The following is a 23,825-nucleotide window of genomic DNA, read 5'->3' as shown; positions in this document are numbered from 1 at the left end:
GTGCTCAAAGGTACATAATCTATAAATTTTAAGGCAAATACTATTTAGAAGAAAGCATCTTATTAAACAAAAATAAAGAGATTTAAGAAAATCTCTACTCACAGTAACTTTGATTGCAATAATTCAGTAATTACAGCAACACTTGGAGCATATCAACTTAAGGCAAAATTATTATACTACAATTTATGTGTATTCAGTGAAGCAGTTATTAATTTAAGATACCTATAAACATACAGGTGTTAATGGTTGATGACACGATGTCATGATAGCAAATATGTCAAACTATATGACATGGATTTGCAGCCAAACTAATGCAATGGTTTCTGTAAGAAATATTTTATGGCTGACAATAATCCTTAGAATATTTTTATGATATGTTGCAATAAAGCTGATAAACATGGAAATGAAATATCTGGTTATTATTCTCAGCGGGTATATACTATGGAAAATATATTTACTACAATAGTCATACTGAAAAAATGTATCGAATGTTAGCGTCTAATTTGTCTTTGTTGCATCAGACTAGAAGTCTACAATTCAAAAGCTATGTTACAGTAGCCGATTGAAAAGAGTAAATGGTTGCATTAAAAGTGAAGGCTAAATTAATATATTTGTGTTTGCTGTGAAAATTATCTAACTGTTATAATTTACAAGTTGTTACTCAAGATAACCCTTTCAACCAAAACAGGGAAGTAGCTAATTCAAGTTAACTAATGAATGCACTGCTCTTGAATGAGTATCTCACTATTAATTTGTATTGATGAATTATTCTGCTTAATAACTAATTTAAATCTAAATTATTCCCTATAAAATATATTAATAAGGTTTGTGCTTATATCATTTTAAAGATGGAAAATCAATTTTGCAATTTATTTACATGAAATTATGATAACCAAAAAGAACTTGTTCATTAACCAACCTTTTGAATTTTGTTGTTGGTTATTGGATTAATAAGATTAATAAATCAGTGTACTAAAAATACGATCTAAATGTGATTACCAAAGTTTGTTAAAGTCAGCAAAATATATTCTACCATAGTTCAGTAACTCAAATGTAACAACTAATAGTCATTACTTTCTAAGTACTGTGGATTTGATTGTAAAGTGAATGCTGACATTAGACTTTAACTTCTGCCCCCTCAGGTGGAACTGACAGGCAGCAGTGTGTTTGATTATGTCCACCCGGGAGACCATGTGGAGATGGCAGAGCAACTGGGCATGAAACTTCCCCCAGGGCGAGGCATTCTCTCTCAGGGTACCGCAGAGGATGGAGCCAGCTCAGCATCTTCGTCCTCACAGTCTGAGACCCCCGAGCCAGGTGGGAATTTCAAACAGAAGGGGCAAGGTTGAGGGCATGACCTTTGAAATGATTGAGCTCTATTTACAGATGTAAAGACCAGGGGGAAATATGGATAGTTAATAGTTAATATTACTGCTGAAATATTCAATGTGTGATTGGGCAATCCTGTTAATTTAACTAAACAAGTCAAATAAATTGATCTAAATTAAGACCATTAAAAATAAACATTTTATCAATTTAGGGAGTGCCTATATAATTTGGAGTACTTTGTTTTTGGCACAGAAAGCTATGTGTTATTTGTGACATTCATATTTAGCATGGTTTATAGCTGTACTTTTTGTTTTATTTTTTAATTGAATCTTTATGCTGTTTGCGACCCACTAGCTAGGGATACAAGTTTGACTGTGCAGTAATTTTATACAGATTTGCCCCCTCACTGTTTAATTAGATGAATCTTGGGGGAATCAACTGAAGCAACATTGCTCATTGGGATTCTTTCCAGATTCCTTATAGACTTTGCATTCAGGATGTTCCCATTTTGATGGTGTTGTACTGATGATAATTTAAGTATTAAGGGAAAATCCATTTATAAATTAAACAAAATGATTTGATATCCATCAGTCCCTTAGTTCATCAAGCTGTTCAAACAGCAGGAAGATTGGCTGGTCTGTCTAGGTCTACTGAGAGCTCTGGTAATTAGATCTGCTAAGGATTTATTCTTCACTGATTGGGGCTTTAAATTAATTGAAGTTCCACATTTGTGTTTTGTCCTATCGGTACTTTTTAAAAAGTAAATATTTCATACACTTGTGGACCAGACTCTATGAACAAAAGCTGGAGCAGTTTAAATTGTGAATTTTCTCAGGAGAAGGAGGTGGAGAATTTAATGAGAGGTCTGATTAAGAGTCTAAGATCTGTTTGCTTACTTGGGAAATCATTATTGTACTAAAGAAGGCATGGAAAATTTAATACAGCATTCATTTTCTTGTACTGCACTGCTAACACAAAGCCACTCAGGGATATCTATCTCACAACTTAGTGCATTCTACATTAGGAAGAATTTATGAGATAGTCTTTACCTACTGTATATGTCGTCAAGGATACGTGTGTGTGTGTATGCGCGGCCATTTGTCTGTCTGGAGATATGTAATGCATTTTTCTCCCATGAATTGTGCAAGTCAATGATTCCATTGTTAAGATACCAAACTGATTGACCTAAGGAAGTTCATTGAAAACTGTTCTCTGAATATGTCAAAATAATTAAGTTTGTGCTCAGAATAAAAGGCTGTTAGTACAGCTCCTCACAATATTAGTTTGATTCCCAGTGGCTCAGATTCATCTCCAGAAATTCTTTATGTGAAAAAATGTAAGGTGTTTCGATAATGCATTCAAGTACTGTAATTGGCTTCATTTTAACAAAGCAATAAATTGACTGTGTCCAACACAAAAAACTGATAAATGCAAAAGCTGCACAGTTTTAAAGCTTGCCTTCTATTCAAGATGCTGTGGCTCAGGTATAAACACCGGCTTCATTGTAATATGATATTTCCATCTTGATAGTTTGTGCTTCTTCAATATTCATAAGGTGAAGATCAAACAGTAACAATAACCCTTTGTGTGTGCTATATTGTGGAATTCAAAATAGGCTGATGTATTAAGGCTGAGCACATATCAGTTTCAGCATTCAACCTTGGGTATTCATTGGTAGAGAATACAGGCATTGACTATTGCTTGAATAGACATTATTTTAACGTATATGGCATAAATGAAGTAAATTAAGTTATGCACATCTTTCTTGCAACTATTTTATTTATTTCAGTTCCCTTTGAAATTAATATGTAACTCCATAATTTGAAATCAGAGTTGTGTATTTTCTGTTTCTTTTTTGGACTATACAGTAGTAGCAGAGGTGGATAAGGAATTCTAAAATCTGGCCGGCTGGTCATATAGATTCATGGTTTGTTGCATATTATTAAATACCTTTAAATGCATAAACTGAAGATCACCTCCTAGAATCGACAATCATGGATTGATCTTAATCGACTTTCAAGTTAACAAGCTCCGTTAAAGAATTCTTTGGAATGCAGTTTTTAAATATCACTATCTAGAATGTATTATTAATTGTTATGACAGTGCTCATTTCCATTTATTAAGCTAATAATCTTCTTTCAAATGGAACAATCCTCTTGTATTTATAAATATTTTATATCTGGTAAGAAATGAAAGCATCAGTGTGTAAGAGACTATATTTTGGGAATGATATACTCTTAAGCAAATATTCCATTTTGTCATTATTGAGATGTGGTTTTGTATCATTGCTGTAAAACCTACAAGCAATGGATAGGACATGGCATTTTTTTTCCTTCAAATAGTATTAAACCTAAATAATTCTTCAGTATTTGTCGTGGCATTATATGATTAACATATTTTTCCCAATAATTGCTATTTTTTAATTGTAATTTAAATGTACAAATTGCAGTAAGACAAGGATGCAATATTAAGACATTAAATGTTAGAGTTTACTTAACATTAAATTCTCATTTCAAGATGTTAATTTTGAAACTATTATTTCAATAGTTTTGAAACAATTCAAAACATATATTACATAAGTTTTATGTTACCACTTAAAATGACTGAAGGATCATTTATTGCAATAAAAATACCAGAGATTACAATGGGCCAGATAATGCTCGAACCAGCATGTTTGCCACGTCCAAATCCCCAAGGCTACACCGACCTCCAGGTTCAGGAACCTAAGCCCATGTCCCAGGGCCACCGGAAGGCATTAACAGTGCACCACCATCAAAAAGCATGTTTTATATGTGTATTTGATGTTCAGAAACATTTAAAAACAGCTTAGTTGAAGTTAAATCATTAAAATATATTGAACAACAGCGTTAATTAAAAATATACGTATAAATTATACTAAAGAAAAATAATCAAATAATTGAACCTAAACCTACAATTTTATTGAAAGTTGGGGATTGAGTCCATGGCAGAGCAAGGATCAGATACACATGCATCTGACATACAGCAGGTGGTTCAGAACCACTTAGACCAACGAAGGGCAAATGACTAAACTGCCAGGAATTGGAATACAATTTGTGCCAGCAGTGCTGCCATAATACTAGAGCATTAATATTTGGGGTTTAAAATTCTTTTAATTAGCAATATCTGGACATTTCTATGCACTTTATGTCACAGGTTATCAGTAAGTCATTGTTGGTGAAGATGATAAGTTTGTCATCTCCAGATTTCTGATTTTTGGCCCACTTAACTGTCATGTATTTGCAGCTCTTAACACTATCAGAAGGTCAGTGTAAATCAAAGTTGATTTACTTTCAAAAGAAATGAAAGAAAATCGGAGTGCAAGTGAGTTTATGCCAATCTTATATGCCCGGTTCTTGGCATATTTTAGTACATTGTTAGCAGAAGTCTTTGGAAGATGTACAAGAAAACTAAAAGAGAAATTGAAAATTATTTCATTTTAATTTCACGTCATTTCCAGCTGAAAATGTATGCCTACCATAGTATTCTCATTCATTTCACTGCTGTCACATTTGGTTAGAGATTTCATATTCCTCTTATTATATCCTTATCCTTCGGTAAAGATATCTTTGGTTCATATTTTTCATGCATTTTTGCAATATATTTTTCCTGCATTTGAGAACTTACACCATGCTAGTTTATTGTGTACTGTTTTGATTTGTGTGGGGCTTATTATGCAAAATTAACCCCAACAACATCACAGGGCAGATCTGGATTCTGCTAACTTAACAAAATGCCAATTTTTGCTTTGAGAGGCAGAGAGCAAAACCGCTTGCGTATGAATTAGTGGTAGACAAAAATGCTGGAGAAACTCAGCTGGTGAGGCAGCATCTATGGGGCGAAGGAAATAGGCAATGTATCAGGACGAAACTCTTCTTCAGACGCTTGAATGAATTATGAATGAGTATGATTTATGAACGTATGAATTAGTGCTTGGTTGTAGGAATGTAATTTGTATCATTGTATTAATAGCAATCATTCAAAGGACAATTTCGAAATTTATATATATTTTTATTTTGTTCTTAAAACGAGAACCCTTTGATCGTGTCTGCATTCTATTAATAGGATTTTTGTCTTTTATTACTCACTTTTATGTTTTTTATAAACTTTCTGTAGGTATTCCTGTTTCCCTTTGCATGGTATCTCCTCCATAGCACTCACAATTCTCCAAGCTAGAAAGCAATTGGGTGACATCTTCTTTGCTCCTTGACAATGTCACATAAATTAAACACATATCAAAGCACTTCCCAGTTCTTAGATTCATGTCTATTTTACCCAAGGGACCCACCTGAGACCAGGAACTCATGCAAATAATGAGCAGGATGAACTTGATAGATAATGGGAACATAGCTCAATGGATGGGTCATTTCACCTCTCAAGATTATTCTGCCATTCTGAGACAGTCCTTCAATAGTCCTTGTCCCCAGTTTATGAACACCTTACTTGTGATCAATGTGTACATCCCAGAAGTATTTGGGAGACCGGGAGATGGAATTGCCAGCTGCTGCAGGGCTGCAGGTGACATTTCTTGACACAAGCTAGAACTTTGTCGCATAGAACCCAACAAGAATTCATTCTAGTTAACACATTGATGTCCATTTAGTGAATCCTATCTAGTCATGGTATCTGAGCCTGCAGCAGTGACCCTTATAAAAAGATTAAAAGCATTTTATTTTAAAGCCTAGTTTGCAGAAAATTCTTCGAAAATAATATCTTTATTAGCCCAAGATAAGCTTGGGCTAAATTTGTTAATATCAGCATTGTTATTAAAAAAAGGTGAAACAAGATTTAAAATGCTTCTCCAGACTATCTATTGCTTTGGGAATAACCTGCCTCTGCAAGCAGCTTCTGCATGTGGGAACTCAGTTCACAGACACATTTCTGACGTGAACTGATCAGGTTCTGAACAGTTCTCAGAAATGGAACCCTGACATAACCCAGAGAGGACCTGTACATGATTTTCCCATATCCCTTAAAATTTCTGGTTATCAACAATTCGTCCACCTTAGATTTAAAAATAAATAGTAGCAATTGCCATTTGTGGAGCAAACGTCTCTGGCAAACTTCTCTATCTGCAAAATAATTGAATTTCATAGCAATGTTTTGTTCGGGGTTGTAAAATTGAAAATGGATGTATTCCGAGAAGTGAACCCACTAACACCAATTTCCGAAGATAGACACAAAAAGCTGGAGTAATTCAGCGGGTCAGACAGCATCTTTGGAGAAAAGGAATAGGTGATGTTTCAGGCCGTTTTGACCCGAAACATCACCTATTCCTTTTCTCCAGAGATGCTGCCTGACTCGCTGAGTTACTCCAGCTTTTGGTGTCTATCTTCGGTTTAAACCAACATCTGCAGTTCCTTCCAACACAACAACAATTTCTGGGGTGTTTTTGCATCACTCTGGAAATCTGACCAAATTTTCAGACAGCGTTACACTCCTGATGCTTGGATACATGGGATGAGCTCAATCCCTATTCAACAATCATTTAAAGGCATTGCAAAGTAACTTAAACCATGGTGCTGCATAGAGCAGATTGAATACCTGCCGGTATGGAAATTGCCTGATTTAGTTTTGGAGCAGCCTCACCCATAACATTAAAGCACAAACCCAATTACTTGGAGCCTGAGCTCCAACATCCTTCGTGACCCTTTTCACCCGATCAACTTTACAGTTTTGCCCCCATGGAGGAGGCATCCTCTCCCCTAATGTATTCTCCATCCTGATCTCAAACAATCTATCAGACCAAATTGCCAGCTTCTGCCCTTGATGTTCTCCAGTACCAAGTATCGATCGTTCCCTCTCCAAAGTCCCAATTGTACGGTCAAGTAGTAATTTCACCCCTCTGACTCTCCCCAACATCATGTACTGCCCCTACCGTATTACCCCTGTATGCTCACCACTCTGTACCAATTCCTGTCAATACTGTGCTGATATTTCCCTAATCACCCCTACCTGGTGCAAAAATGCCAATGGTCCCAGTCCCATTCCGTATCTCGCTCACTAAAGTGCTCATATAATTCCAGCACACCCTGCACTCTGCCCACTGTTGCAATCTGATAATCCAGTAACTCACCTCAACAAAGTAATTCTAGCCACCGCATTGTTTGTTTGTACATAGGTGAGTAGTTGTCGACCTGAAGTCACTCCATTTCGTTCTTGGCAAATGGTGCCTGACCCATTCAGTAAACCCTTCTGTTCTGTTCTGCAAAATGTGAGTTATTGGGGACGAATTGGGGATACTCCTAATGAGGTGCCGCCCACACTCGCTGCTGGTTTATGTAACTACCAGCCTATCTTTTTCAGATATGCATATCGGCAGGCCCTTGGGTGACATAATGCCATAATATAAGAGGTCTGAATGAGCCCCATCCACAAAACGGCTAAATGAAACATTAACAGTTGGCTAGACCATGTCCATCTTAGATTTCTAGCTATAAAAAAAACGATGGGTTTTGAGTGCTTCTGAATATATTTAGAAATATTCAAAACTATTAAAATCAATTTAATAGTCATTGAAAACATATCCATACTAAACGTTGTTTAACAAATAGTAAAACTAAATTACCTACAAATTCTTAAACTTTTAAACAATGATATGTGACCTTAATACCACACAGCTACAGGTATCTCTCCATTCAACTGAAGATGTTCACAAGGTCTAAGTGGCACAGGTTTGTCAAACTGATTCCCAGATTACCCAGGTTGGCAGCAAATTGAGGGACAGCACTCAATTAGTTACTCTGGGGAACTAGCCTGAACTTTCTGACATTTCTGGGGAGTAAATGCATCAAACCACCAAATCTCCAGTTTTCAGGAGAGAGTTAGATTTAGCTCAAGGGATATGGGGGAAAAGCAGGAACAGGGTACTGATTTTAGATGATCAGCCATGATCATATTGAATGGCGGTGCTGGCTGGAATGGCCAAATGGCCTACTCCTGCACCTATTTTTCTATGTTTCTAAGTTCCGACCAAGTAAACTCCAACCCAACAGAATACCTTGTGTTATTTAAAGACAGGCAAGTATTTATGAAATTCCTCATGTCTTATGCCAACTTTTGCACCAAATGATCAGAAGGATACATTTCTTAGATATTTCTTTATCATCTATCCCAATTTGTGATTTTCCACGGATCCATCTTAATTGATAAAAGCAGAAATCTGCACCGACAGAGAATTGTTTTCTTTCAGGAATTCTTAAATAAGGTTGATTAAAGAAATATTTCAATTTAAAAAAAGATGGCATCAATTCAAGTTGTTTTTTTAGATGGACTTTCAGCATGATTTAGTTATTGGTTTCCACATCTTTTTTTGATGATTCCCATTTAAGAGAGAATTGTTCTTACCGGGCACGCCCTCCCTCCACCACTCACATTCCATTCTCCACACAAATCATAAATACAGTCATAGAGTCATACAGCACGGAAACCAGCCCTTCGACCCAACTGGTCCATGCTGACCTAAATGCTGCATCTACATTAGTCCCACCTGCACGCATTTGGCCATATTCCTCTAAACATTTCCCATCCATGTACCTGTCCAAATGCATTGTAAATGGTGTTAGAGTATCTGTCAAAACTACCTCCTCTAGCAGCTCTTTCCTTATACCTCTGAATGAAAAAGTTGCGCTTCAGGTTCCTATTAAATCTTTCCCCTCGCACTTTAAACCCATGTCCTCTGGCTCTTGATTTCCTTACTCTGGGTACAAGACTTTGTGCATTCACCCTATCTATTGCCCTCATGATTTTACACACCTCTAGGAGATCACACCTTGGCCTCCTGTTCTCCAAAGAATAAAGTCCTAGCATGCTCAACCTCTCCCTTTAGCTCAGGCCGTTGAGCCTTGGCAACATCCTTGTGAACCATCATTTAAGGAATGGATGTGCTAGAATTAGTTTATTTTTTAGTTATTTTTTTGTTTTAGAGATACAGAACGGAAACAGCCCCTTCGGGCCACTGAGTCTGCACCGACCAACGATCCCCTGCACATTGACACACACTAGGGACAATTTACACTTATACCAAGCCAATTAACCTACAAACCTGTACTCTTTGGAATGTGGGAGGAAACCGAAGATCTCGGAGAAAACCCACACAGTCACTGGGAGAACGTACAAACTCTGTACCCGTAGTTGGAATTGAACCTGGGTCTCCGGCGCCTGCAAGCGCTGGAAGGCAGCAACTCTACTGCTGCGCCACTGTGCCGCCTACGTAGAGTTGTAGAGTTTTGAACTGATTTGTCATTTTAAATAGCTTATCTCCATCTACGACAAGCTGTTCATTACACGCGTAGTCTTACATCACAGAAATAATGAACTCCGGATGCTGGTTTACACGTACAGTAAGGATACAAAGTGCTGAAGTAACTCAGCGGGTTAAATGGTTACAGAGGACATTGATAGGTGAGAAGATTTTGGTCCGGACACATCTTCGCCTCAGATGTGGAATAATAATAATACTGACACAATATTTACAGGTTACATTCCTTGGACTCCGTGTTTATTGTCTCACCCAGCCATGGCCTCCTGCCTTGGCTTACATATTGCACATGCGATCTGACCTCCAAGTCAGCTGATACAAAGGTCAAGATATTTGTATATCATCATCATGACATCCCTCCTTTACCAGAATTAAACTTTAAATTAATATGTGTTCTTTCTAATATACTTTCCAATTAAATTCTTACTAAACATATTTGTATTTTCATTTGTGTTCCATTAACTCATGAAACAGATGCATTACAACTACAAAACAAATGCAACTTTTTACACTCTTGTAACCTTAATAAACCCCTTGCTTGTAATAAACAGTATTATAAAAAACAGTATCATAATAAACAGCATCATACTAAACAGTATCATATTCTATAACGCAAAATCGTCATATCGCTTGGGGACTCTCCTTTCACGGTTTGGTCTACCAGTTGGCACAGAAGCATCAGAGCCTGTTGAATCTGCCAAAGTGTTGTCACCCAGACACCTTCTCTGATCACCACCTGCGTTGCAGCGTGCTGCCTCTGGAACTCTGGTCACCACCTCGGAAATGTCATCTTGCCCCTCTGAATCAGTAGCTCTTGGTGGATTTAGGGCTACCTCGTTTTGTGTGTCCCTGGCCATGTACTTTTTGATGCTCGATACATTTTTCTTGTAGATAACACCTTCTGGAGACTTGACTGTCCTCGATACAACATTGTATGGCTGGCAATGGTAAGGAGTGCCTATCTTGCCGCCATCATCTCGCCTCACAAGCACATCATCCCCAGGAATTATTTCAGAGTTCCTTGCTTCAAGTAGGCATACCATTTTGCCGCGCCTTTCTTTTTGGCATCACAGTCTCTCAGCTCCTGGTCTTCCATTATCTCTCACACTTCTGGTATTTTAGTGCAAATTTTCCTTCCAAACAAAGCTTCTCCTGGACTTTTCCATGTTGTTGAGTGAGTGAATGCCCGATATACAGCTTACTTACGCTAATAGTGCATCCTTCCAGTTTAATCCTTCGGCATGGGCGATTCGTATCCTCTTCTCTTTGGACTGGGTTTGTCACTCTACTTCTCCATTAGTTTGTGGCCATTTCAGAGTCACCTTGAAATGATGGATACCTGTGATTCCCATGTATTCAGCAAACGTCTCAGAAACAAACTGTGGCCCATTGTCAGAATACAATGTAACAGGCAACCCATGTCTGGCGAAGGTAGTCAAAAGTACTGGAGAAACTTAGGTGGTGCGGCAGTATCTATGGAGCAAAGGAAATAGGCAACGTTTCGGGCCGAAACCCTTCTTCAGACTGATGTAGGGTGGGGGGGGGTAGGAAGATGAAAGGAAGAGGAGGAGCCAGAGGGCTGAGGGAGAGCTGAGAAGGGGAGGTGACAATGAGGATTACCGGAAATTGGAGAAGTCAATGTTCATGCTGCTGGGGTGTAAGCGGAATATGAGGTGCTGCTCCTCCATTTTCCGGTGGTGCTCACTCTGGCCATGGAGGAGGCTCAGGACAGAAAGATCGGATTCGGAATGGGAGGGGGAGTTGAAATGCTGAGCCACCGGGAGATCAGATTGGTTATTGTGGACCGAGCGGAGGTGTTCGGCGAAACGATCACCAAGCCTACGCTTGGTCTCACCGATGTAGATCAGCTGACATCTAGAGCAGCGGATGCAGTAGATGAGGTTGGAGGAGGTGCAGGTGAACCTCTGTCGCACACCTGAAACGACTGTTTGGGTCCTTGAATGGAGTCGAGGGGGGAGGTAAAGCGATAAGTGTAGCATCTCCTGCGGTTGCAAGGGAAAGTGCCCGGGGAGGGGGTGGTACGGGTGGGAAAGGAAGAATTGACCAGGGAGTTACGGAGGGAGCGGTCTTTGCGGGAAACAGACAGGGGGGGGAGATGGGAAGATGTGGCGAGTGGTGGGGTCACGATGGAGGTGGCAAAAATGACGGAGGACTATTTGTTGTATGTGACGGCTAGTGGGGTAGAAGGTGAGGACTAGGGGAACTTTGCCCTTGTTGTGAGTGGGGGGTGGGGAGAGAAAGACATGTCTGGCGAAGATCTCTACTAATGCCTGTACAGTCTTTTCTGCTGTAGTTGACTTCATCACTGCATACTCATAGTACCTGTTATAGTAGTCTACCACTACCATAACTGATTCACCTGTTGGAAGTGGTCCAAGAAAGTCAGCATCTATATCAACCCATGGTCCTGTTGGCAACTTTGTACTTCTAATTGGTTCTGGTGGGTTGCTCCTGCTTGTGATTTGGCATCCGTGACAGGTATTGATAATTTTTCCGGCATCTTCTCACAATCTGGCCACCACACTTTGCTCCGCAAATTCTATTTAGTACCGACGATGCCTAAATGTCTTTCATGAGCTAATGACACAATCCTTGGTCGCAGTGCCTGCGGGATCACCAACCTGCTACCTCTCAGCACACACTGACCAATTACACAAAATTCATCTTTTATGGGAACATATGCTTTGTAAGGGCATTGATCCCATTGCCCACTGTGAATACGCTCTCTGATATCTTTGAGTTCAGGACCATGCTCTGATTCCCTTTCAACTTCCCTCGTTGTCACGGCTCCTGGCGTTGACTGAATTGCGACGAATCGCACAAAGTTCTCTGCTTCCATCTCTAGCATGGATGTTGCTCCCAGCTGTTCATCCTTCAACAGTCTCGACAGCGGGTCCACGATGTTTGCTTTCCCAGCAATGTGGGCTACTTTGTACTTGTTCTATTCTGGCACATGGCTCAGACCTTGTCGAATCACTTCTAACGGCTTGTGATCTGTAACACGTTCAAATTCAATGCCGTACAAGTATGCATGGAATCTTTCACAGGCCCACACTAATCCCAGTGCTTCTTTCTCTGTTTGAGAATACCTTCTCTCCACGCTGGTTACCGATCGAATGCAATATGCTATGATTCTGGGCCCATCTGCATGTGTCTGTATCAGCACTGCTCCTAAGCCGACCAGACTTGCATCTGCTATGACTTTTGTTGGTGCAACTGGATCATAATATCCAAGGGTTTCTGCACTCATTAGACTCTGTTTCAGTGATTTGAATGCCTGTCTCGGTTCATTACCAAACTGGAACGGTACATCTTTCCTGGTCAACTTTCTCAGCAGATCTGCCGGTGTAGCAAAATTTGGAGTAAATTTTGCACAATAATTGACCAGTCCTAGAAAACTCCTCATCTCGGTTGCATTCTGAGGTTCACGTGCATCTGCAACAGCTTTCACTTTCGATTTGGCTGGGTTCAACCCTTCACTTGTGAGTCTGTGTCCTGTGAAATCCATCTCAGAGACGCCAAAATTGCACTTGTCTTCATTCACAGCGAGTCCTGCTTCTTGAAGTTTAGTCAACACTAGCTTCAACCTCCTGTTATGCTCTTCACAAATTGATGCATGGACGATGATGTCATCTGATATGTTTGCTGCTCCTGGTACACCTTGAATCACTCTGTGGATTTCTTACTGATAGATCTCGGGAGCAGAATTGATTCCAAACATCAGTCTTTTGTACCGGTACAATGCGCAGTGAGTGACGAATGTTGTCACATCTCTTAACTGAGGATGTAATTCCAACTGATGATATCCCCACTTGAGATCAATTTTGGGAAACACTTTACTGGTTGATAACTCTTGTAGCACCGCATCAACCGTAGCAATTGGGTGTCTTTCTCTGATTATTGCCTCATTGGCTCTCCTCCTGTCAACATACAGTCTAATGTCATCATTGGGTTTCGGCACAATCACAACTGGACTCACCCATGGTGTCGAACGTTCAACTGGTTCAATAATGTCCTGATCAATCAACTCCTTGATTTTAGCTTCTACTTTTCCATGAAGTCCAAATGGCATTTCTCCGCACCAGTTGAGCTATCGGCTTGACATTTTCATCAATAACTAACTTCTTTTGCCGGCCTTTCAATTTTCCAACCCCTTGGAATACTGAATGAAATTTCTGCCTCATGTCATCATATGACTGCACTGAATTGACATGCATTCCGATGTGAAGCACTCCCAGCTCTCGAGCTGTATTTCTACTCAGTAGAGCTTCTCCCTTCTCCTCCATCACCACAAATTCTGCTTCCGTTTCTCTATCTCCGACTACTACTTTAGCCATGAAACATCCAATGGTCTGCAACGGTTTAGTTGCGGTATATGGATATAACTTCCTACTACACCTCCTTGACGTGCTCTTGATTTTCTGCTTTCAAGCTTTCCCAAAGTGATCTGTCAATTACGTTGCTGTTACTACCAGAATCTACAATCACTGGCACTGTAACACCTCCAATGGTCACTGCAACTTTCTCGTGATGGCCCTCATTCAATGCAAACTGATAATTCCTTTTAACAGCATGCTCACCAGCTTCATCACTATCTTCATCACTTCCGAAATCACCTTCCACGTGATGGACATGACCCTTCTTTTTCTGCCAAGGTCTGTCTTTCTTTTCACTGGACTTTCCTTTCTTGTTGTAATCACTTGTCTTGTCCCTGGCCTTACCTTTATTTCTTTGCAAAATGATCTTTATCTCCACATTTCCTACATGTCCTACCTTTTGCTGGACAACATGCATCTTTCCCTATGTGACCCTTGTTGCCACACCTGTAGCACTCGATCTCACATTCAGGCATACTTCTTGGTCTACCGTAGGACATCTGGTTAACTTGCCCAGTCTTGGAATCTTTCAATTTCATGCTGTGAAATTGTCCCTCAACAGCTTCCAGTGCTGCTGCAATCGACAAAGCATCATTAAGGTTTAACTCACCCCCTTTTTCTAGCAGCCTTCTCCTGAGCTTGTCTGACCTGCAATGCTGGACAACCTGATCCAATATCTGGTTTTCCACATCAGCAGCCACATATTTGCATCCTACAGACACCTGTCTGAGTCTCGTCACAAATTGAGCAACAGTTTCGCCCAATTCCTGCATTGTTTTACGGAATAAATGGCGTTGAAATGTAGCATTTGGCAGCACCACATAATGACTGTTCAAAGCATCAACGGCTTTCTTATAGTCTTCCTTCATTCACTCAGGGAGTGTTTTAAAGATTTCTCGAACTGCTGGCCCCGCGGTGAAAAGAAGCAATACTCTCCGCTGCGCCTTCTGCCCCGGCATATTCTCCTCAAGAATAGGCCCTCAACTGTCGGCGTATGCTTCGAATTCCTCCAGCCAAGCCATAGGCTTCACACTGTGGTACTCGCATCACCCGTCAGATCGAAGTGTGGAACTCCGCGAAGTGCTAAGAAATCAGCTCCAGCGACTGCCATTTTAAAAAAAATCATTTCCCAGCTCGAAGCCATGGATTCAGAATCCAAAATATCTGAAATATCCAAAATATCCTCGTTGCCAATGTCACATCTTCGCCTCAGATGTGTAATAATAATAATACTGACACAATATTTACAGGTTATATTCCTTGGACTCCGTGTTTATTATCTCACCCAGCCATGGCTTCCTGCCTTGGCTTACACAGTGCACATGCAATCTGACCTCCAAGTCAGCTGATACAAAGGTCAAGATATTTGCATATCATCATCATGACTCATCGTCATGACAAGACTGATTGTGGTGGGCAAAGATCTTAGAGCAGAGCAAGATGGGTTACTCTCACGCAAACGTGTAGTACGCTCATGGGCAGATTCATGGGTGATTATAGGACTCATTTTAGCAACCAGCCCCCGCCATCTTGTTCCGCCATCTTGCTTCCGGCCAAAGATCGGATCTTTGTTTCCGCAGCGGGGAGAGGGAGGTGGGCGGCCCGTATCTTCAGCGGGAGGGGTGTGCACGGCCCGGGGCAGCGGGAGAGGGGGTGTGCGGCCCGGGGCAGCGGGAGTAGACGGCCCGGGGAGAGGGTGAGGGGCATAGGAGGGGGGGAGACATTGTAGTGTGGGGGCAGGCGAGGGAGTGCTGGGGGGGGGGGGGGGGAGAGTTGGGGGGGGGGGGGGGGGATAAGGCCTAATGTGTGTGAAGTTGCGGGGAGGTTTATAATGTTTCTTATTTAATGTCTAGTCTGAAATAAAGCTCATCATTGGATCAGAAGAAATATAATTGTGTGTTATATGATTATATACATTTATATCACATTCATGTATGTGTGTTTATAAACATTTTATTCTTTAACAAGAATTAACAGAATTATGAACTAGCAGAATTATGAATCTAACCCTATATCACACACAAAAACTCCCCCCGCAATGTCAATTACCCTGCGAGTCGGGTCGGGTAGGTTCCGGTTACTACAAAATCAACTCAAACACGGCTTGTGAGCCATTTAAAAAGAAATGATTTAAAAAACATTAAAAAAGACAATTACCAGAGTCAAATTTTATTCTTGACAAGAAGTATGAACTGACAAAATTATGAATCTAACCCTATATCACACACACAAACTGTTGCCCCGCAACATTGATTACACTGCGAGTCGGGTCGGGTCAGGTAGGCTCCGGTTACTAAAATGAGCGGGGAAAAATGCCCAGGATCCCCTCCGTAGCGTACTACACGTCAGCCCATTGTATTTCACAGGAGTAGCCTATCTTGCTCTGCTTTAAGATCTTTGGTGGTGGGTGAGGGAGGAAAGATGGAAGAGTGGAGGCAGGACAAAGCATAATAATAATAATAATAATAATTTTATTTATAGAGCACTTTAAAAACAAACATAGCTGCAACAAAGTGCTGTACATCACTAATCATTGACAAAAAAGTTAATACACACCAAAAATAACAATCAAAAGAAATAGTAGGAAAAGACATGTAAAATAAAGAAACATCAAAAACACCACAAACAGAAGCAAAGCCTCAGGCATGGTCAAAAGCCAGGGAGTACAAATGCGTTTTAACACTGGATTTGAAGATGGACAGTGAGGGGGCCTGTCTGATGTGCAGCGGCAGGGTGTTCCAGAGTGCCGGAGCAGCAACAGAGAAGGCTCTATCCCCTCTGAGCCTCCGACTAGACCTCGGTACCTCCAGGAGCAGCTGACCAGCTGACCTGAGGGACCGGGCAGGAGTGTATGGGTGGAGCAGCTCAGAGAGGTAAGGCGGGGCGAGCCCATTCAGAGATTTAAAAACAAATAACAGTAACTTAAAATGAACCCGAAAGTGCACCGGGAGCCAGTGTAGGGAGGCCAGAATTGGCGATATGTGCTCCCTCTTTCGAGTCCCTGTCAAAAGGCGAGCAGCAGCATTCTGAACCAACTGGAGACGAGCCAGTGAAGAACGAGCAACACCAAAATAGAGCGCGTTACAGTAATCCAGCCTAGATGTAATAAAGGCATGGATTACTGTTTCAAAATGCTGCCGCTCGAGAATGGGCTTCACCTTCGCCAGCTTCCTTAGGTGAAAGAAGCTGGACTTAACCACCGCGCATATTTGGCGATCTAATTTAAAGTCACTGTCCATCCTAAAACCCAGGTTCACAACTGTTGGCTTCACGTACCTTGACAATGGACCTAAATCAACAAATGGAGGTTCACGGCAGCCATTGGGATCAAATAAAATCACCTCTGTCTTCTTTTCATTAAATCCAAGAAAGTTTAGGGCCAACCAGGACTTAATGTCATCAAAACAAGACAGAAGCGATTTTACAGAAAAGGCATCTTCCCCCCTCAGCGGCATATATAGTTGGGTATCATCTGCATAACAGTGGAAGGAGATGCCATGCTTTCTAAGGATGGAACCCAGAGGAAGTATGTACAGCGAGAAAAGCAGGGGCCCCAGAATCGAACCCTGTGGAACCCCATATGACAGGGGAGCGGAAGAGGATTCAAACCCAGCAAGGCTAACACACATGGTTCTGCCCGCCAGATAGGACCTGAACCATCCCAGGGCACTGTCGCAGATGCCCACTAACTGCTGTAGCCGAGATAATAAGATATTATGGTCCACCGTATCAAAGGCGGCAGACAAGTCCAGCAGGACAAGAACCACACAATCCCCAGAATCATTAGCCAGGAGGATATCGTTAAAAACCCTTAGCAATGCTGACTCCGTGCTGTGCATGGTTTTAAATCCAGACTGGAAGATCTCCCGAATATCATGCTCCTCCAGGAATAGTTTTAGCTGAGCATAAACAACTCTCTCCAGCAATTTAGAAATAAAAGGCAATTTCGAGATGGGTCTAAAATTGGCCAGAACAGATTGATCCAGGCCAGGTTTCTTAAGCAGTGGTTGCACTACCGCATGCTTAAAACTCACGGGGACAACCCCAGAACACAAGCTGCTGTTAATAATGGTAAGAACCGACTGCCCTATACTAGGGAAGACCTCCTTAAAAAGATGTGGAGGGACCGCATCACAAGGAGAACCCGATGGCTTAATATGGGAAACCACATCCTTTAAATACGATATAGTCACAGGCTCAAACTTGTTGAATACCACCAGGCAAGGGACCGAAACAGAAGGGTCAGAGGCAGGTGCTGAAATGTTAGCCCTTAAGGAAACAACCTTATCAACAAAAAAGTGCAGGAAGTCATTACACATTTCAGGTGAAGCTTCCAGACAGACAGGCTGCGGGGCATTTAGAACAGAGTCAATGATTTCAAATAACACACATAGCAGGTAAGGGAGATTTTGATAGACAGGTGGTTGGAACAAAGGCCAGAGATAAAAGAGAAAGGTGTGAGGCAGGATTGGGTAAGGGGTAGATGAGAAAAGAGAGGGGGAGTGTTTAAGAAGGAACTGCAGATGCTGGAAAATCGAAGGTACACAAAAATTCTGGAGGAACTCAGCGGGTGCAGCAGCATCTATGGAGCGAAGGAAATAGGCAACGTTTCGGGCCAAAACCCTTCTTCAGACTGATGGGGGGTGGCGGGGAGAAGAAAGGGAAAAGGAGGAGGAGGAGCCCGAGGGCTGAGGGATGGGACAGCCCGAGGGCTGAGGAAGGGGAGGAGACAGCAAGGGCTAACAAAATTGGGAGAATTGAATGTTCATGCCCGCAGGATGCAGACTCCCCATATGAGGTGCTGTTCCTCCAATTTTCGGTGTTGCTCACTCTGGCCATGGAGGAGACCCAGGACAGAGAGGTCGGATGGGGAATGGGAGGGGGAGTTGAAGTGCTGAGCCACCGGGAAGTCAGGTAGGTTCTTGCAGATCGAGCGGAGGTGTTCGGCGAAACGATCGCCCAGCCTCCGCTTAGTTTCACCGATGTAGATCTGCTGACATCTAGAGCAGCGGATGCAATAGATGAGGTTGGAGGAGATGCAGGTGAACCTCTGTCGCACCTGGAACGACTGCTTGGGTACTTGAATGGAGTTGAGGGGGGAGGTAAAGGGACAGGTGTTGCATCTCTTGCGGTTGCAACGGAAAGTGCCCGAGGAGGGGGTGGTACGGGAGGGAAGGGAAGAGTTACGGAGGGAGCGGTCTTTGCGGAAGGCAGACATGGGGGGAGATGGGAAGATGTGGCGAATGGTGAGGGGGAGGGTGGGTTGTAGAGGTTACCTATTCAGTTGCTTCTCTTGTGTTGACTTTTGGCATCCGTCCTTGAGTTGTGGCCTGTACCAGCCTCTCTCAGCCAATGTCACAATATTTTGTGCCATTCATTCTATCGCATTTTTATTCTATCACAAACACTTCCTTTGTTCTCTTCACTACTTCTTTTCTACCATGATCATACAGCACAGATACAGGCCCTTCAGTCCAACTTGCGCATGCCGACCAAGATGACCCATCTACACTGGTCCCACCTGTCCGAACTTCAAATGATAACCTATCGTTGATTCCAGTATAACCATTTTCAACCCCTCTCCCATCCCCCCTCTCCCCTGTTAGAATCGAATTGCTTACACTAGTTTCATTTGAATCACATGAAGGGACATATAAGGGACATTATACTGTCTGGAGCTGAATCAGGGAGCAGGTTAAATTGTTTAAACTCTTACAACATCAAATAAAACACTTCGCTAGTGAGTAAATTGAAGGGAGTGTTGAATTAATCTTGAAATGAATTCAGCCTGTGGTTTACAACATTTTCTAGTTGAAGCTGAGTTTACTCTGATTTCCAGAAAGTGTGAGCTGTGGAAAGCAAGGCAGCAGCAACATCTTGAGTATAAGCTCTCTAACTTACTGTGTAATAGAACTTTGAAGGTAGAGGAAAACATTGCATTTGAGTCCGTATTTCTCCTTTCATTTCTCCTTTCATCTTTTGGCATATCCCCAACGTGCCACCTAATATATAATCCAGCTGAAAACATTTTGGCAGTTGATCTCATAGCTACTTGTGAAATGCAGCAAAGCTTTTAGATTTAATTTTAAAAGTACGAAGTGCTGGAGTAACTCAGCAGGTCAGGCAGTATCTCTGGAGAACGTGGATAGCTGAAGTTTCGGGTCGGGACCATTTTTCAGAATTAAAGTGTTTTGACCGCGACGGGCACATGCCTGAGGCCTGGCGCTTTGTCTGTGCGGATTAAGAATAAGGGATAGGGCATTTAGGTTAAGAATAAGGGGTAGGCCATTTAGGTTAAGAATAAGAGGTAGGCCATTTAGGTTAAGAATAAGAGGTAGGCCATTTTGGTTAAGAATAAGGGGTACGCCATTTAGGTTAAGAATAGGGTTGGCCATTTAGGTTAAGAATAAGGGGTAGGCCATTTAGATTAAGAATAAGGAGTAGGCCATTTAGGTTAAGAATAAGGGGTAGGCCATTTTGGTTAAGAATAAGGGGTAGGCCATTTAGGTTAAGAATAAGGGGTAGGCCATCTAGATGAGGAAAAACTTTTTCACCAAGATTGTAAATCTGTGGAATTCTCTGCTTCAGAAGGCAGCGGAGGCCAATTCACTGGATGCATTCAAAAGAGAGTTAGATAGAGCTCTTAGGGCTAGTGGAATCAAGGGATATTGGGAGAAGGTAGGAATGGGGTACTGATTGTGGATGATCAGCCATGATCATATTCGAAGGGCCGAATGACCTACTCCTGCACCTATTTTCTATGTTTCTATCTATGTTTCTAATCAATATCAAGATATTTCGGAAGCATGGTTTTTGTCATAAATGTTACTGGTAATTGATCGTCCCAGCGGGTCTGAAAAAGAATCCCAACCCGACAAATCACAAATCCATATTCTCCAGAGATGCTGCTTGACCCACTGAGTTACTCCAGCACTTTGTGTCTTTTTTTGTAAACCAGCATATGCAGTTCCTTGTGCCTACAAAACCGTTTAGAAATGCCCATGTAATGGATTTGAGTTACTTTATTATTAAAGATATATGTAAAAAAATAATTGCTGCTCAGTAGTGCTTATCACACGACATGGTTGTAATAGTGTATGATACTGTGCCTCTGACATTCACTTTGGAGACCGAGTCCATAACTTTGCCAGATCTACTATATGGTGGTTAGTTTTTTTGAGATGCCGTGCGGAAACAGACCACTTCAGCACAACGAGTCTGCGCCAACCTGCACACTAACACTATCCTGCACACATCAGATACAATTTACAAATATACCAAACCAATTAACTTACAAACCTGTACTTCTTTGGAGTGTGGGAAGAAACCGGATATCCCAGAGAAAACCCTCGCAGGTCATGGGGAGAACATTCAAACTTGGTACAGACAAGCAACCGTAGTCAGGATCAAACCCAGGTCTCTGGTGCTGTAAGGGAACAACTTAACTGCTGTGCTGCCGTGCTGTGTATTTAGTGTTATGGACTAACAAGGAATTTGCAGGAAATTTATGGTCAATTGAAAGTTGTTTCATTTAAATCATCTTTTAATTCATTTTCGCCCAATCTTTCATCCTTCTATGTTACTTTGATTGTTTGATTTTTCTCAGTGGATAAAATGTTTGAATTATCATTTCATCTCTATTGCCAGTGTATTATTAATGATAATAGCTCTGTGAATGACTGAAAGAAGTTGTCATCATAATGTCTTACCGCATTTGATCTGAATGAAATATTCCACACACTGGCCTACACCGGTCGCTCATGACATACTGTGATATTTCCTGTTTGTACGTCAGAGGATCTTTTTTACATTTTGTAAACTGAAAATTCAGTCTGTATTCAACGCAAGACAGAATCATTTTGGGCAGCTTGATTTTTTTTGAGAGTGCAAAGATCTAACTTATTTTTTTCTGCAGTAGTGAGTGAGTGCTACATATAGAGATAACACCTTTTGAATGAGATGGTAAACCAAAGCCCAAACCATCCTCCCAATAGACAGCACTTTGAGGAACAGCAAGAGAAGGCCAAGCAAGTTTATACTCTCCACATCACAATGATGCAAATTAAGATTATCTGTTCATTATAGCTTTGCAGCTATGGGAGTTTGCTGTGTGCAAATTGACAGATGTGTTCCATGGATTTTAACAATGACTAAACATCCTGTAAGGCACATTAGACTGTGGTGTACTACATCGGCATAGTCTTGATTTTCAAGGTGCAGAAACAATACCATATATACGAGTCTTCTATCAAACCATGGTGAAATCCACATTATCAGATTAGATTTTCTGCCCCTTATTATTATATCCGTTTCCTTTTCATCTACACTTCCCTTAGGGACATGCCCTGAGCTGACACTTGACTTTTAGTTCTGTGAAATGGCTGCTTTGTAAAAGGTATCATCGTTCAAAAAATATATTGAACTGAGGGTACACAAAAAAGCAGGAGAAACTCAGCGGGTGCAGCAGCATCTATGGAGCGAAGGAAATAGGCAATGTTTCGGGCCGAAACCCTTCTTCTATTGAATTGAGGCTCTGTTGGAGAAGGCAAAAAAAAAGCTACATTCCAAGAAGAACAAGATATTGTCACATTTCTTCAACCAGAACCACCAAAAGCATATTAATAGGTGATGAAACGGTGATGAAATACACTACAGTTGCGAGGTGCAGAACCTGGCGGACTGGTACTCAGATAACAACCTGTCCGTAAACACCTCTATGACCAAGAAGCTGATCATCAACTTCAGAAAGTCACATAATGGGGAATACGCTCCAATCTTTATCAACGGGGAAAGTGTGGAGAGAGTGTCCAGCTTCAGGTTTCTGGGCACACACATTTTGGAGGCTCTCACATGGTCCACCAACACCGCTGCGCTGGTCAAGAAGGCAAAGCAACGACTGTTCTTCCTGAGAACACTGAAAAAGACTGGTCCGCCCCAACAGCTGCTGACAAACTTCTACCGCTGCACCACAGAGAGCATACTAACATACGGCATCTCTGTGTGGTATCTCAGCTGCACGGAGGCGAAGAGGAGAGCTCTTCAGCGGGTCGTCCACAGAGCGCAGAAGATAATTGGGACACAGCTACCAGCCTTGGAGAGCATCTACCATACACGGTGCCTCAGGAAGGCCCCCAGCATTCATAAAGACTCCTCACACCCTTGCAATAGTCTGTTCGAACTTCTACCATCCTGTTACAAGGCCTTCTACGCCTGCACCTCCAGACTTAGGAATAGCTTCATCCCCAGAGCTATAGCTGCTCTGAACCGGGCCTACTGAGTGTCCCCCTATGAACTGTCTCCCTCGGATGGTGATGTCGCACATCGACCCAGCACAGACCTATTTGCACTTTATACTGCTTTAACTGTTTTTTTAATCTTGTTTCTCTGGGTGTCTAAATTTTTAGCTAATTAAGTTACTACATCGAATGGAAGTTGCATTCCAAATCTCATTGTACCTCTGTGCAATGGCAATAAAGATATTATTATTTTGCAGATGTGTTCCATGGATTTTAACAATGACTATTATTATTATTGTTTGGTTAATGATCGTGGTTACTCAACTTCATTGCACGTCAAAACCTACCTTCACATGAATTATAAAAAACCTATCTTATGACTTCACTGTAGAAAATATTCCTTATCTTTCTTGATGCATCTGCAGACTTTGCCGCAGTTGATCAGTCCATTCACTCTCATGCTTTGACTCTCTTGTCCAGCTGAGTGCAACAGCACTTGCTTGGTTTCATTATTTATTGAAGGAGCCAATTGAATTTCTGTTGTGGCTTCCCTTCCCCTTCCATTACTATTTCCTATGGAGTTCC

General features: G+C 41.5%; 1 protein-coding gene across 12 annotated transcripts in view; it reads left to right on the top strand.

Moving 5' to 3' along the window:
* The window catches only part of LOC129700259 (neuronal PAS domain-containing protein 3), a 791,362-nt gene that overhangs the window by 630,684 nt on the left and 136,853 nt on the right, over positions 1–23,825 (top strand). For all 12 annotated transcript variants that reach the window (XM_055640580.1, XM_055640579.1, XM_055640574.1 and 9 more), the window contains one exon: positions 1,143–1,317. In XM_055640580.1, the coding sequence (XP_055496555.1) occupies positions 1,143–1,317 (175 nt within the window). The remainder of the gene's footprint in view (positions 1–1,142; positions 1,318–23,825) is intronic.

Source organism: Leucoraja erinacea, chromosome 9, assembly GCF_028641065.1.
Source record: "Leucoraja erinacea ecotype New England chromosome 9, Leri_hhj_1, whole genome shotgun sequence".
NCBI classification, from domain to species: domain Eukaryota; kingdom Metazoa; phylum Chordata; class Chondrichthyes; order Rajiformes; family Rajidae; genus Leucoraja; species Leucoraja erinaceus.
This window is presented reverse-complemented; position numbering and strand designations above follow the sequence as displayed.